Genomic DNA, 14,301 nt, shown 5'->3' with positions numbered 1-14,301 from the left:
ACAGTTATGAACATTTTTTAGTTTATTGCGCTTTTAAAAAATCTTCATAAAAGCTTTTATTGTATTTACCTATAAGTTGAACAGTAAAAACACTTGATTCAGTTATCAATTTGATTAATACATGTATAAATAAATGGCAGCCATTTATTAAGTTTTCATATAGTATATGTAACTCTAAAGCTTTTAAGTGTATTTTTAAGTCAGCGCAATTACTTTAAGTCTCTCTTCAGAAACTCAACTCTCTACTTTCTGTCTTAATTAAGTTGTTTAAGTAGATTAGCAAGAGCAACGACAGCAATTCAATACTAAGCACACACACATATTTACACACTCACGCACAAACTTGCACACACACTTGAAGTGCATCAATAATGTGCCTAATATGAAGCATTAAAGCGACATTAAAGTTCTATAAAAGGAAATTTATATGGCAAGCTGTAAACATATCCTCATACCAAATGTCCGTGTGTTGAGTGTAGATGGCATACACACACACACACACACCCTCAGGGTTGATTATTTGTTTATTTGCTCCCAGTCTGTGTGCCTCTGTATGAGTGTGTGTGAAACGCGGCATTAAATAACATCGTTTTTTGCGCTTGAAGAACTTTTTTCAGCATTGCTCGCCTTTTTTTTTGCTATTGTTTTCTTTCTATTCTATTTTTTTTATAAGTACTTATACATTTTTTTGTTATTTGGGGTTTTTTTTTTGCCGCATGCGCCATAAATTATGCTACACTTTATTATTTTGTAAAGCAAGAAACATAAAACTTTTCTTTGAGCTCAGCGTCAGTTAATGGTCCAGCATTTTCTTAGATACTTGTACTTTCAACCTGACCCTTTTTTCTATTCCACACTGCCTGTCTACAAAATGTCAGCTATAATGGCTTGCTTGTTATCGGAGTGTGTTTGTGTGTGTGTGTGTGCGTGAGTCTCTATTTGTTGTTGTGCCAGCGAATATGCATATTAATTGAAAGCACCTGGAAGTGACTCAAACAGCCAACTACAAATCAATTACGAGTCCGATGACGTTATCAATTTCAACAGTTTCACAAAGATTTTACAGTCTTCTCTCAGCTTCTTTTTGTACTTTTTATTTAAACTTTTGCTGTCGTTGCCCCTCATTAATCTATGTTAAACCTGTTAAATATATTGTGTTGTTTGTTGTTTATTTTGTACATTATTGTACTGTTATCCTCGAAATTAGGCGAATAAAGGTCACCGATTTCACATCGTTTTTAAGACATTTGCCACGACTCCGCTCGCCACCGAAAATCGAAAAATAAAACAAGTGGGCGGTTACAGTCGAGCAAGCTCGACAGTAGGAAACCCTGTGCACAGGAACTCTATACTGAGGTTGATTTCCGACCAGCTTCCTATGGCAGCTATATAACAAAGTCGACCGATTTGAATATATTCTTTCAGTTTTGTTAAGACATCTCATAAAACAAAAAACTTTTTCACACTAAAACTTCATTTTCGACGTATCGTTCCTATGATCTGCCTGTGGTATCCAGGAACCCACATACCAAGTTTGAAGTCTCTAGCTCTTATGGTTTCTGAGATCGAAGCGTTCAAACAGACGGACCGACAGACGGACAGACGGACAGACAGACGGACAGACAGACAGACAGACAGACAGACAGACAGACAGACAGACAGACAGACAGACAGACAGACAGACAGACAGACGGACAGACGGACAGACAGACGGACAGACAGACGGACAGACAAATGGACATGGCTCAATAGTTTTATTTTTCATGGTAATAACTATCTTTTATTATTTCAATGACCCAACTTAATCCCATCAATATCGGCCAAATAAAAACGTAGCTATGGCTGTTTTAAGTTTTTAATGTATTTTAAATATTTAAGTCCGACTATAGGTTAGATAACCAACATCAGTTAACCCTTTTTAATAATCATTATTGGGGATCATTAAAGAGGTTTCAAAAATAAGAGCAACACCTGCAAAGTAGCGAGCACTCATATTAAGTATACGTACAAACATGTTTAGAAGCCAAAATTGAAGCTTATATGGCCACATGTGGCCACTTGGCCCGTATCAAAACCAAGGCAACTTTATTTTATTGTATTTTTTGTTCATATTTGTGACTTACATTTGACATAGCATACTTTGCTGCTGTTGCTGCCATTTTTATTTGCTTTGTCACACCCACCGCCGCCTCCTGACATCCTGTGCTAAATATATTTGAAAGGAAATTGATTTGCGGCAACAGCAGCAGCAAAGTAAAAGTCAAACAACAACAATAAATTCGTTGAATAAGTAAACGTTTTTTTAAAGTGAATGAAAGACTAGAAGTTACCCTATAAAAGATATCAGAGTTAAAGTCAATTGAACAAAATAAAGGCACTATTGATTATTGTTTGATATCTTAAGCCTTTTTATTTAATATCTACTTCAAGAAATTGTTTAAATAATTAATTTATAGATTAATTTATAGAAACTGCTACTCTTTACTTCATCGATAATTTAAGGAGTGTCGAAATAGCTTCGCGGCATACCGGCACATTTCCTTTTGCCGAAAATTGTTCACAAAAGTGCACATTTAGTGACCCACAAACCACCGCCCACATTCATGACCTCTTTCAGCCACTTTCACCCAGACTTTGGCTGTGTGTGGCATTTTGTTGGCCGTGTGCCACATCAATCTATTGAAGCATTCATAACATGCATGTGCCCCCAGTTTGCAACTTCTGTCACAGTGATAATACGAGTATACGAGTATTACATCGCAGCACACTGCACCACCGTTGCACCACCGCTGTGCTGCTTTTGTATAGACCAACATAAATTGTTTGGCTAATTGCAAGTGGCTCTCGTCTCTGTCCTCCGCCTACGCCGGCTGCTCAAGTAAACAGCGACAGGGAGAAACATAGAGAAACACAAAAGGAAGCAAAAGCAGCAAAAGCAGCAACAACAATGCCGAAGCTCAACTTGGAAACAATGCTGCTCCAGTTGCCATCCTCAGCTCCTGCTCCTACTGCTGCTCCTGCTCCTGCTCCTGCTACATTCACCATAAGTATGTGGGTGTTGCCTTTGTGCGCGTAATTGGCAGGAAAATCTTGGGCGTAGGTCTCACAAAACTCAGCAAGGACTTTGCTAAAAATATTCTAAGAAAATTCTCAGCTGTCAAAGATCGGGCAGGTCGCAGTTGCATTCATCTTATCAACAAATAAAAGCTACTAGTTCTTTTCTCTTTCAAAACGACAATACTTAAAGCTTTAATATGTATTTTATTTAGCTTTTAAAAATTAACTACTTAGTCGAGCGCATGCGACAGTATTATACCCTGTATATATATTAATTAATTGTATCTGTACATATTTAAGTATATCAGATAATAAATACTTTAAATAAGTATTAAGATTCTCGCGCTGTTTATCAGAACTTAAAAGAAGCGTTAGGATTAACTGATAATTGATGATAACAATAAGTGGAAAAATCAAAACAGTATTTTTTTTATGTTAAAAACAGTTGAAAAAGCGTACTCCGCATCTGTAGGCCGATTTTCGAGTCACTAGCTCTTAAAATGTAAGTGCTACGCGATTTTAATTAAATTTCTGTGATTCAATTAATTATTCTTTAATTGATTAAAAATTTAAACTTTTAAAAAGAACAATACAAATCCTGAATAACCACAAAGTTTCGTGTCATGACCCAAATTCCAACTTCCGTTCATCTATCTAATGTGTGCTTTGAATAAAGTATTTACTATTTCTTATGAAAATCAAATCTGAATCTTTAATAATACTAAAAGCAGCTAAGATTGTTCGTTTGAGCTTTTATATAAGTTAATGTGTTTAAATGGCAATTAAAATGAAGTAAAGCTAAAAATTGATTTATTTAACTCACAGGCAATGTACTATAAATATTTTGTATTTATTTAAAACAAAACAATAGAGGCAACTTAGCAATTTAATTAATTTTGATTTTGTCTGGCTGTCATGTAAACTTAGAATATTTTATTAATCCAATTAAAACGATTAGTAATTTGTAAACATATCCTTGTCAGCTTAAGGCTTAAGGGTTATTCTCAGTTAAAGCTAAAAGGAATATATTTATACCTAAAAGCAACGCATTCATGTGAATGCTACAAACAAAGAAAGTGTTAATTGCTAAATTTATTACATATTCATGAATAATAACGATTAGAATAATCATAACGTATACTAACAAGTAGCATATTAGCCAAAGCGTCAAAGCTGCAGAACAAAAGCCGAATATCCTAATGAAAGTTTAAGAAATTGTGTGCAATGGGCAAACTAGAAATAATAATGTTATCACAATGTAAATAACAAAGCCAAATAAACTTGTTGCCAACGAAGAAGAAATTCCCTTTAAAGGTAACTTTATATGCATAATTTGATACTTTTAATCGGCTAACTGACCGGCTAATTGACAAGAATTACAGTATTTTTATACCCTGTTCAAGGGTATACTAACTTTCTGCAAACTATGTAATGTAACGCATAAAGTATATTTATATTCCAGTAGTGATGTAAAAATATATCGAAATGTCGACAGCTCACTTTTTCGCGGAAGCGATTATCGAGTACTTCAACTCGATTATTTTTTTGACGATCTATCGAGTTGATTAAATCGATATCCATAAAAAATCGACAACTCACTGGGGCTTCAGTTTGGTTGTTCAATTTGGTTTCAGCGACCGTAATAAATAACCTTCCAAATTGCCAAAGTTTGAACAAAACATGAAAACGATGCAAGAAAAATAAGATTTATAATGAATGTATTCGTGTATTTTGTGATTAGAACTGCGTTTTTGAATTAAAAAAAAAAATTTTTTTAAACTCGATATTTGCAACTCGATCTACTATTTTCCGATATATCGACAACTCGATACTTTTTTTTGGCGATTTTCTATTTCGATATAAAACTCGATCTAAAATTTAGATTTACACTACTATATTCCAGCAAGATGTTTCGGATATTTTTCGTTAACCTAATTAAGTTTAATTTGGTTAAGATTTTGCAGATTGAATTCACTTTGAGTTGGTGAAACGTGAAAAACTGTAATAAGAGCACCAAATTTGGTATGTAGACTCCCTCTTTGTGCAGGCAGATCAAGATTAGTCAAAATTTTGAATGAGACATGAACAGTTTTGAGATTTTTGACATTCTTGATAAATTCGTATCTTGCATTTGATGTTATCAGAAAATTTCATCACGTTCGGGATCGGTTGGAAAGTAAAAAAGTTATGCACTTAATGGCAGCCTTGAAATAATTACTATTTAATGCTAATTCATTCAATGCGTTAAATGTTTGTACACAGAGTCCATAATCGCATAATAATATATTATTTATAATCTCAGGCATGGCAAGTTAACTTGCAAGTAATGCATTATGGTTTTGTGTCTTTAATTAAGTCTATTGTCACTGGCGGTAGTAAATCGTTTGTTTTCCAAATATCTTACCAATAAACATTTAACCTCAATCCTTTAACCTCTTGTTCTATCACCTTTCTCTGTCTGTCTCTGTTCATGCTGATTGTGGTACACAATTTCCGGACCTGTCGTTTAGTGGTGGTCGTTAACAAACAAATGCGTTCAACCACAAATCTATTGATTATAAACCTGGCCGTCTCGGACATACTCTTCGTCATCTTCTGTGTGCCATTCACGGCCACCGACTATGTGCTACCGGAGTGGCCGTTCGGCAATTTGTGGTGCAAATTTGTACAGTACATGATTGTGGTCACATGTCATTGCAGGTGAGTTACCAATACAAGAGCCAATACACATACGTGTATATTAGAGTGGGCCTATTTTTTTCGCGACAAAGCTGTTATGAAAATCGTAATCTACGATTAATTCTAAGAAGAATTGGCCAAGAAACCATGGGTCTAATATCATTATCGAGCTTTCACTTTTTACAGAGAAGTTATTTGTGTTTTTTCTATGGGTAATTTTCTGTTGGGTGGAACTTACCTCAAAAAAATAATAATAATAATAATAATACTCCAGATAGCAGCCAAATTATAATGAATTTAGAGATAAGAATTTATTGGCGGTCTTAACTAGTTTTTTTTTTAATTTAATTTTAGACATAAGCACTTTTCTCTAGATTCAATAAAAAAGTTCATTCAATTGAAAAGAGACCGCCAAATTATTCTAAACTCTAAATTTATCATAAATCGCCGTCTATTTGGGTTTTAATTTTTTTTTTTTTGTTTAAGAGGTAAGTTACACCTAACAGACAATTACCAATATATGCAATATTTATAGCTTCTCTGTAAAAAAATAAAAGCTCGATATTGATTTTAGACCCATGATTTCTTGGGCAATTCTACTTAGAATTCATCGTAGATTACGAATTTCATAACCACTTTGTGCATTTTTTTACTCTATACAAATTGACCCACTCTATTGTTTATGTCTATCTTTGTATGTGTATTGTGTATCTACCAATTTACCTTACAGTGTCTACACCCTCGTCCTGATGTCCTTCGATCGTTTCCTGGCCGTCGTTCATCCAGTCACAAGCATGTCTCTCCGCACCGAACGCAATGCCACACTGTAAGTTACAATGTTGTACACTTGTTCACATCTCGTACTTGTAATTACGTCAATTAGTTTCGTTCTGGCCAACGCATTGGCTTGGCTCACCTAACGGCCATTGTTATACACGGTCACCTGACCATAATTTTAAGTGCTATTCAGCCATCAGACAAACCGTGTGTCTGCGATTGCTCCAGACTAAATAATGGAAATGGGAAATTTATCTATAAGCAACACTCCAATTTTAGCAAGAGACACAAAAAATAACTTAACTAGATATATTCTTAAGATTATTCTTAAATTTCCAAAGCAGAAATTAAAAATATTAGTATGTTTTGGGTAAACTTGTAGATAAACTTATAGAAAAGAGTTTTTTAATATTTTCAGCAGCTAAAAATTAAGATGTTTTAATTCAAAAATTACAATCGCCGCTTCTGGCGTGTTTTTAATAAGTCACCTAACATAATAATCCTCTAGTAATATTATTATTAAATTATAATAATTATTATTATTTTTGATTGGTTATATAAAGTTTAACCTTATCAGAATTATATTTATAGGCATTGGGATTGAAGTTCTGTAGGATTCTTCATCTCTACCAAACTCTACTTATTTGACATAATTAAACTAGAACGAGCAGTCAAAAACTGTTTATCTGTTAGGGTATCTAAAGGCTTAAGACTGAGTTTTATTGCCTTGAAAATAACGAAACAAAATGTAGAAAATAAAAGTGTTTGTTATTTATTTACTTATACTCGTATATCCTTGAGTTTGGACATGTTTATATTGTTCTTTGCACAGTGTTATTCAACTGCCATTCGCATATTTCCTTTTCTTCATTTCTATATATGTTAACAGGGCAATTATGTTCGCCTGGATAACGATTGTGACGACTGCGATACCCGTCGCTCTGTCGCACTCCGTGAGGATCTATCAGTATCATGGACGCGCGGGAACAGCCTGTGTTTTCTCATCGGAGGAGGAGATCTGGAGTCTGGTTGGCTTTCAGGTAAGTCAAGCAATTGATTGCGCGTTTTGTGGCCTCTAATTCAGGTGGGCTCCGTCTTTTCACTCTCCATATCTTTGTTGTCTGATTAATGTGCGCACATTATTCATGAGTCGTCGCCAAATGTGTCACTGAAGCGCGGTTCTCCACACATGGCAATCGTGTGAAATTGCGAAATGGCGGCTTAAGTGGCGTCTACTCGAAAAGGCGACACCACAGTGACATATCTATATTTGTGTACATATATGTCGCTTATTGTTGGCGTAAACTCATATTTTCCAACGCTTGAAGGCAGCTTTGCAATATATTTGATACTTAACAAACTCACAGCCCAGACTGATGAGCACAACAAGGACGACGGCAACTGACAGCGTAACGCTAGAATTGGAGCCATGTTACCAACTGCACAGTGTAGCCAAAGCCAATTATATCTATACATATTGCATAATGTGAGCTTTCACATAGAAGAGCTTTCACACATACGCTGCACACGCATGTGGAGCTTCACTGATCCTCATACTAATGAGAGCTTTTGTTATCGCTCTTTTAAATGAACCAACTCTAACTTAATCGAAGTTTTATATACTTGAAGAATATACATATTTTATAAGCTCGCACAGGAGAAAAGTAAATGAGCTTTTACACAGACGACTAAGCTTTTGGGATTGCCCCTACAGAAATGACAGCTTTCACCAATACATATACAAATCAATAACTCGTTGAAAGAACATTCACAACATTGTGAATGAAGTTGAAACCACTGTGCAATCGCATTTACACGCAGACAGCATTACATTGTAGTTGTTGTTGAAAGCACATATCATAGAGAAACAGAAATGGGAGGTATACGTACAAATATGCACTAGTATTAATATAGCAACAGACTCGTAGTTCCACCCAGTTACCCCAGTATCAGAGTCAGACAATCCTGCATATTGCTCTCCTCGAAATGGGAAACCTAAATTGTTACGCATATATTGCAATTAACTTACATTCCAGTTGAGCGAATGGGAACTACAATGTATATTGTGCAATGAACAATACTTAAACCATCTTCAAATGAGTTTCTAAGGCTCATTGCTTGGCTTCTTAAAGCATTATTTCTTAACATACATAGATTAAAATTATCGTAATTATTAGTTACATGTAAAACTCTAATTATCTCAAAAACTTATTTAAAATATGGATGTTGGATTTTCTATGTCAAATATGTCAATATAAAATTCCGTTCCGTTTTAACAAAGTTATGACAGCTTTAAGTTTTCAGACTTTCTTTCTAATAAACTCCCAAAACAACATTTTTGCTGTTTTTTAAAATAAAGCCAAATGATAAACATACAGACAAATAATAAATAATTTTTGGAAAATTGTACCAAAACTCTACTGGTAAAATTATTTCTGTTTCGGTTCTTGAAAAAGAATTATTTTCGGTTGCGGTTCCGGTACTAAAAATGAAACGGGTAGAACCGGTATCGGTTCTGGTATTATTCTCTGCTCTATTCCCATTTTAGTCAAACTGTATTTCCATTTAAACAACTGTCTCCTTTTTCCCAAAACTGTTATCACAACATTAACTTCCTTTATAGTTTCTTGTCTTTTTTTCAGTTTCTATATAGTTTTTCCATTAAATTAAGCTGGTATAAATCGTTTATATTTAATTTAACTAGTTTATGTTAGCTAAACCCCTGAAGAAATTTTTGTTTGAGTTGTGCGTATTTGCCCCTTTGGCAAACTACGCCCCTGTTTGTGAGGAAGGTGAGCAGTCAGGCAGCACGTTGTGCTCTTATCACCTTGGCTCGAACTAGTGACAACTTCAACGACAGTGAGGAATATACATGTGTGTGTTTGTGTGTGTGTGTGTGTGTGTGTTTTCGTATGTGGCAGGACGACAACGTGGCGTGTCAGAGTAATTCCATGCCGGAAGGATGTTACACAGGAACCCACACTTGTGGCCCAATGAATGAGCATTTTCTATCCCAACAACAATAACAATGGGGATGACCCACTGACTGCACGTTTAGTCTGTCTATTTGTCTATTTGTCTATTTGCTCTTGCTCCTGCTCTCTCTTTTCCCCTCTCCATCCCTCTTTCTGTATTTATGTTCTCGTGCTAATTTGCACTTGTGGAACTCGCTTCTAATGCTACTCATACACGTCTAGCAAATTTACACAGCTCCATTTTGTTGGCATGGGTAAAGGCGGGAACTCGAAATGGAACTGGGTCGATATACAATGTAGAATGAACGGTCTGGCAACGCATATAAATCGCAACTACCATTGAACAATTGCAGAAAACTCGACTAACAGTCATCCTGAAAACAGCAAAAGACATTGACACAAAAAACTTAGAGCTTAATTTATTTGACACACATACAAAATTTAACAATATCGAAGAGTTTATGCAGCGATATTTTGTTCCGATAGTTTATCAGTAAGTTTAAGTTAATTCATCTACACAAAAGAAGGGCACGTCACGACATGTTTTGACATGTGGCGCCAGAGAGACGCACAAGCGCCCGAGCGCACAAGTTGAGATCTTTAATGCTATGATTACAGGGTATATGAAATTCAACTCCAAATGCCATTCGCCGCTTGATGGTGTCACAAAAGTTTGGCTAAAGTTAGATATTTTATTTGATTTTGCCGGTTATTCGGTTTGGTCGGTTTGGCCAAATGTCATTGTCATGTTCCAATATTGTGTTGACTGTTTTTGTGGTTGTTGTCCTTGTCGTTGTTTTTGTCTGTTGACAAACAGTTGAGCACTTCGCTGGCAAATTTGACGCTTCATTTTATTGTTCGGCCGCACATAAAAATGGATCAAACTTTTGACGCCTCCTACAGCAGACAAAAAAAAAAAAAAAACAACTAAATTAGACGAAAAACATTCAACTAAAAGCGTTTGGCAACCAAAAACTCCCCAAAAACTGTTGTCATCGTAAATAAATAATAAAATTAATGACAACAAAAACAATGCGTAGCCTTGACTCATACTTATATATAAGTATATCTAAAGCTAAGTTTAGCTTCGATACGAGTAGAACTATTTAAGTTGTTTTCTTTTTAAAGTTGTGGTCGATATTCATTCCATGTTTACAAGTACCAACATTTCCAATGCTTTTGAGCTCTATTTAATGGTGTATGTTATGAAGACCTTTAAAAGTTATCAGCATGTAGTTCAAAGAAAAATCTCGCAGTTGAAAATTTAATTCCGTTTTAATGGATTAACATATGCTCCTGCAGCACTTGTTTAATTTTCTATTTGATTAAGCAGCATAAATAAATTACAATGACGTAAAAAAATTTTTGTCTGGCATAGAGAAAAATTACAGTTGACAGTTTTCTATGATTTTTTTCGCCTGGGGGATTGAATTATCTATTATTGATATATTTTTATGTAAAAATTTGGAAATGAGTTTCAAAATAAAAGATGATAAACTACATTTTACTTTCTTTAATAACTTTCTTAAAATAGTTTGATAAAGCATTTAAAGAAATCATTTGAGCTTTTTCTAAATGTATTTTAGCAACCTCTGAGCTAAGACATTAAATAAACTATAATATTTTCATGGCTGACTAGATTTCAGCAATGGTTTTACGTGCTATAAAATAAGTTATTGAAATAAATTGACTAACTTGACAATTTCGAAGCAGACAGACTCGCAGTTCATAGATCGATAAAATAGTTGCAAAAAAAAAGAAAAACACACTTTCAACTTATTGCTGAACAAATTGTCAGTAAAACAAGGCGAATTTGATTCTCATGATAAATGATTAGCGAGGACTTAAAAATGTTGCTGCTTTTAAAACGATTGCTTCTCAAATATTTACTATGACAAACAGTTCAAATGTATATAGACCAAAGCCGTGTCTTAACTATCTATAAAGCTTGAAGTGGCATAAAACTTCCGAGTCGCTGGACTATATACTTCACAATTTTTAGCTACAGCTAAAAAGTTGCAGATAGACAGATACATAGAATAGTCGCAATGAAATTTAAGTACGCTCTTGAAAGAAATGGGCGATGGTTTGTCTCCGAGATTATGGCAGAAGGAGGGAGGAAAAGAAAGAAGAGCAGTATGTTCTGTCATAAATAAAACTTGACAGTAGGCGACAAAACTTGTTGGCGAAACTTTTTCAGCGCCCCTTTAAACTTTACGAGCCGCCCAATAAAAAGCCATAAACTCAAGTATGTGCCATATGATATATGAACGAGCCGGAGTAGGGCATATTCGTATAGTATGCGATGGGTCATGGGGGATGGGGGATGCTCGGGGACCGACTCGTTAATATTTGGCGTGCTCAAATTGCGCCTGGGATTTGTCCATATAGCAACAGAGCAACTGTCGCGCCTGCTGTCACTCAGCCAAATTAATCAACTTGCCTTCGCGATGGTTGCACGCACTTTTATTAGCACTGTCTTTATTTATTTTCCGGGAATAGAACACAATAGAATCTTGTCGGTGGGCCTGTCTTTAACAATACCTCTCTAGATGAGCAATTCCTAGATACATTTTACAACATGTTGATAATCATATTTTTGTACTTTTCTTTAGTGAAAATTGTACGTTTTTCGATTTTAGTACTGCGATAATAGTAATAAAAATATAAGTATTACTTAATTTCAGTTATTATATTAATGTTGTTTTTTTTATAATATCAAAATTTATTTAAACAATTGCTGCTTTAGAGAAATACCCCTTGATAAATTTGTTTATTGCGAAAAAAAATAGGCAGTATAAAGTAACATTTTTCCGTTTCTTTTTTTTTAACCGTTTTTATTCGAAAAATAAGTCAGTAGAACTATAAGTTTTAGTCTCAATTGAAATATTATAAGAAATTTCAATTTCCAAATACGCTATCAAATTAAATGCAGTTCAGAGTTAAGGGTGTCGATTTCTAGAAAAATAATAATAAACACTAGTTCTGAATATCAACTTGTTAGAAGTGGACAATTTCCTCAAGACCAATCGGATTATTGAACACCATTTAAAATTGGAACAAAAGATGGTGCAATGCTTTTACAAGACTTGGGAAAGTAATATGTATAACTAAAGGAATTTCTCATTTCATTTTAATTTAAGTGTTCTTATGAATATAAAGAAAAAGCTACAAAAAAATAAGCTCTTTATTAGTTGTTACTGAGGTAGACTGAAATGTAAACCGAATAAATGCCCGTATAATTTTGATTGAAAATATACAGCGCCAGAGAGGCGATGATGCTCCACAATAAGGATATGCGAAGTTGCTGATTATTGTTTCATTTGCGGCATGACATATTTCCTTTTATGAGAGGCAATGCGAATGCGAAATAACGAGACAAGTGTGTGGCATGCAACCTGTCATGGTGGCTGTGAAGGCGTAATCCATTGTATTCTTGAATGTGTCATAAATTTGGTCATTTGCGCGTTTCCGTTAAACTGGTTATCATCAACCATAACATCGACATGCTGATATTGTCATCAGAAACAATTTCCTTTACGATTAACACATTAATTTATACTACATAAGAATTGCAAAAATATGAAAATAAGAATTCTACAAAAAAAAAAGTGTGTGGACACATTGTTGTTGCCAGAATTTTCAGCATTCTGACTGCTTGTTGCAGGCCAGGCCCAAATGTCAGTGCAGATTATTGTCGAGAACAGCATGGAATCGTGTCAATAACATACGACATGTTCATTGGCCATGGCGGGTAATCCAACCAAAGTGATTTCGATTCCATTGCTCTCGGCCATTTTGCCATATGAATGAATTCGCATCCGCATCCCCCTCTTCCCTTCACTGCCCCTTTTTGCACTTTTGCGGACGTGAACGTGAATGTTGTGGCTGGGCGCGATTATTAACAATGGTGCCATGAGCGATTTCCTCTAGCCTCCGTCGAATTTTTCATCCCATTTATAGCTTTCCGTTTCATTACATTTGCCCACCTTTGTGCATTTTTTGTATTGGTTAAGCATCTCATTGAGATTTACAATTTGCCGCCTACGCGACTCAATCTCAGATCCAAGCCGAGACAAAGGCCTCAGAGCCGTAACAAGAAGGGGGGTCATGGGGGTACTCGTCCCGGGGATATCATCTTTTAGTGTTACTTTTACAAATCTTGACACTTATTGAATGAAATATTAATTTAACAGAAGTATTGATTAAAACATAATTATAGCTTTTCCCCGGCTGAAACTTGCATTAAGCACGGCACTGCTTATCCGTATCCGTATTCTGACTGTGCGGAATCACAACCATCCGTTGTTTATTCACGCTTTTTTCTGCATATTTTGCCGCTGAGTGTGTTTTATTGTTTTCCACCCAGACCGAACCGATTCCACCTCGATTTCCCTCTTAATCATTTACACTTGGCTGCCAGCTTTATGCCAGCTGAAAACCACTTGAAACTTAACGCAGCTCAAATGAGTTTTATGCCTGACTTATCGACAGCAAGCCAAGCCAAGTTCTTGCTGCAGATTGGCCATCGATTACCACATTTAACTATACACACACACACATGCCACATGTGCCACATGTGCCACATGTGCCACTTGTCGCTGCATCCATGGTGAGATTATTGTAAAATGTACATAAGAATACGATATCAATGAGACCAGCTCTAAATAACACTTACGCATTAGTTTAATCGAGCAAAATTAAAGAAACATTCAAAATTTAATGTAATGATTTTAATATTTTACATATAATAAAACTTGTTGGGCAACCATAATATATATGATACTTAGAAAACACATAAAAGCCTTACATG

At 35.2% G+C, this 14,301-nt stretch overlaps 1 protein-coding gene across 1 annotated transcript in view; it reads left to right on the top strand.

The window, feature by feature from the left end:
* Positions 1–14,301, top strand: part of LOC117794166 (allatostatin-A receptor) — a 33,099-nt gene that overhangs the window by 13,265 nt on the left and 5,533 nt on the right. Inside the window, exons 2-4 of the mRNA XM_034634682.1 lie at positions 5,568–5,757; positions 6,467–6,562; positions 7,403–7,553. Of these exons, the coding sequence (XP_034490573.1) occupies positions 5,568–5,757; positions 6,467–6,562; positions 7,403–7,553 (437 nt within the window). The remainder of the gene's footprint in view (positions 1–5,567; positions 5,758–6,466; positions 6,563–7,402; positions 7,554–14,301) is intronic.

Source organism: Drosophila innubila, chromosome X (assembly GCF_004354385.1).
Source record: "Drosophila innubila isolate TH190305 chromosome X, UK_Dinn_1.0, whole genome shotgun sequence".
Taxonomy (NCBI): Eukaryota; Metazoa; Arthropoda; class Insecta; order Diptera; family Drosophilidae; genus Drosophila; species Drosophila innubila.
This window is presented reverse-complemented; position numbering and strand designations above follow the sequence as displayed.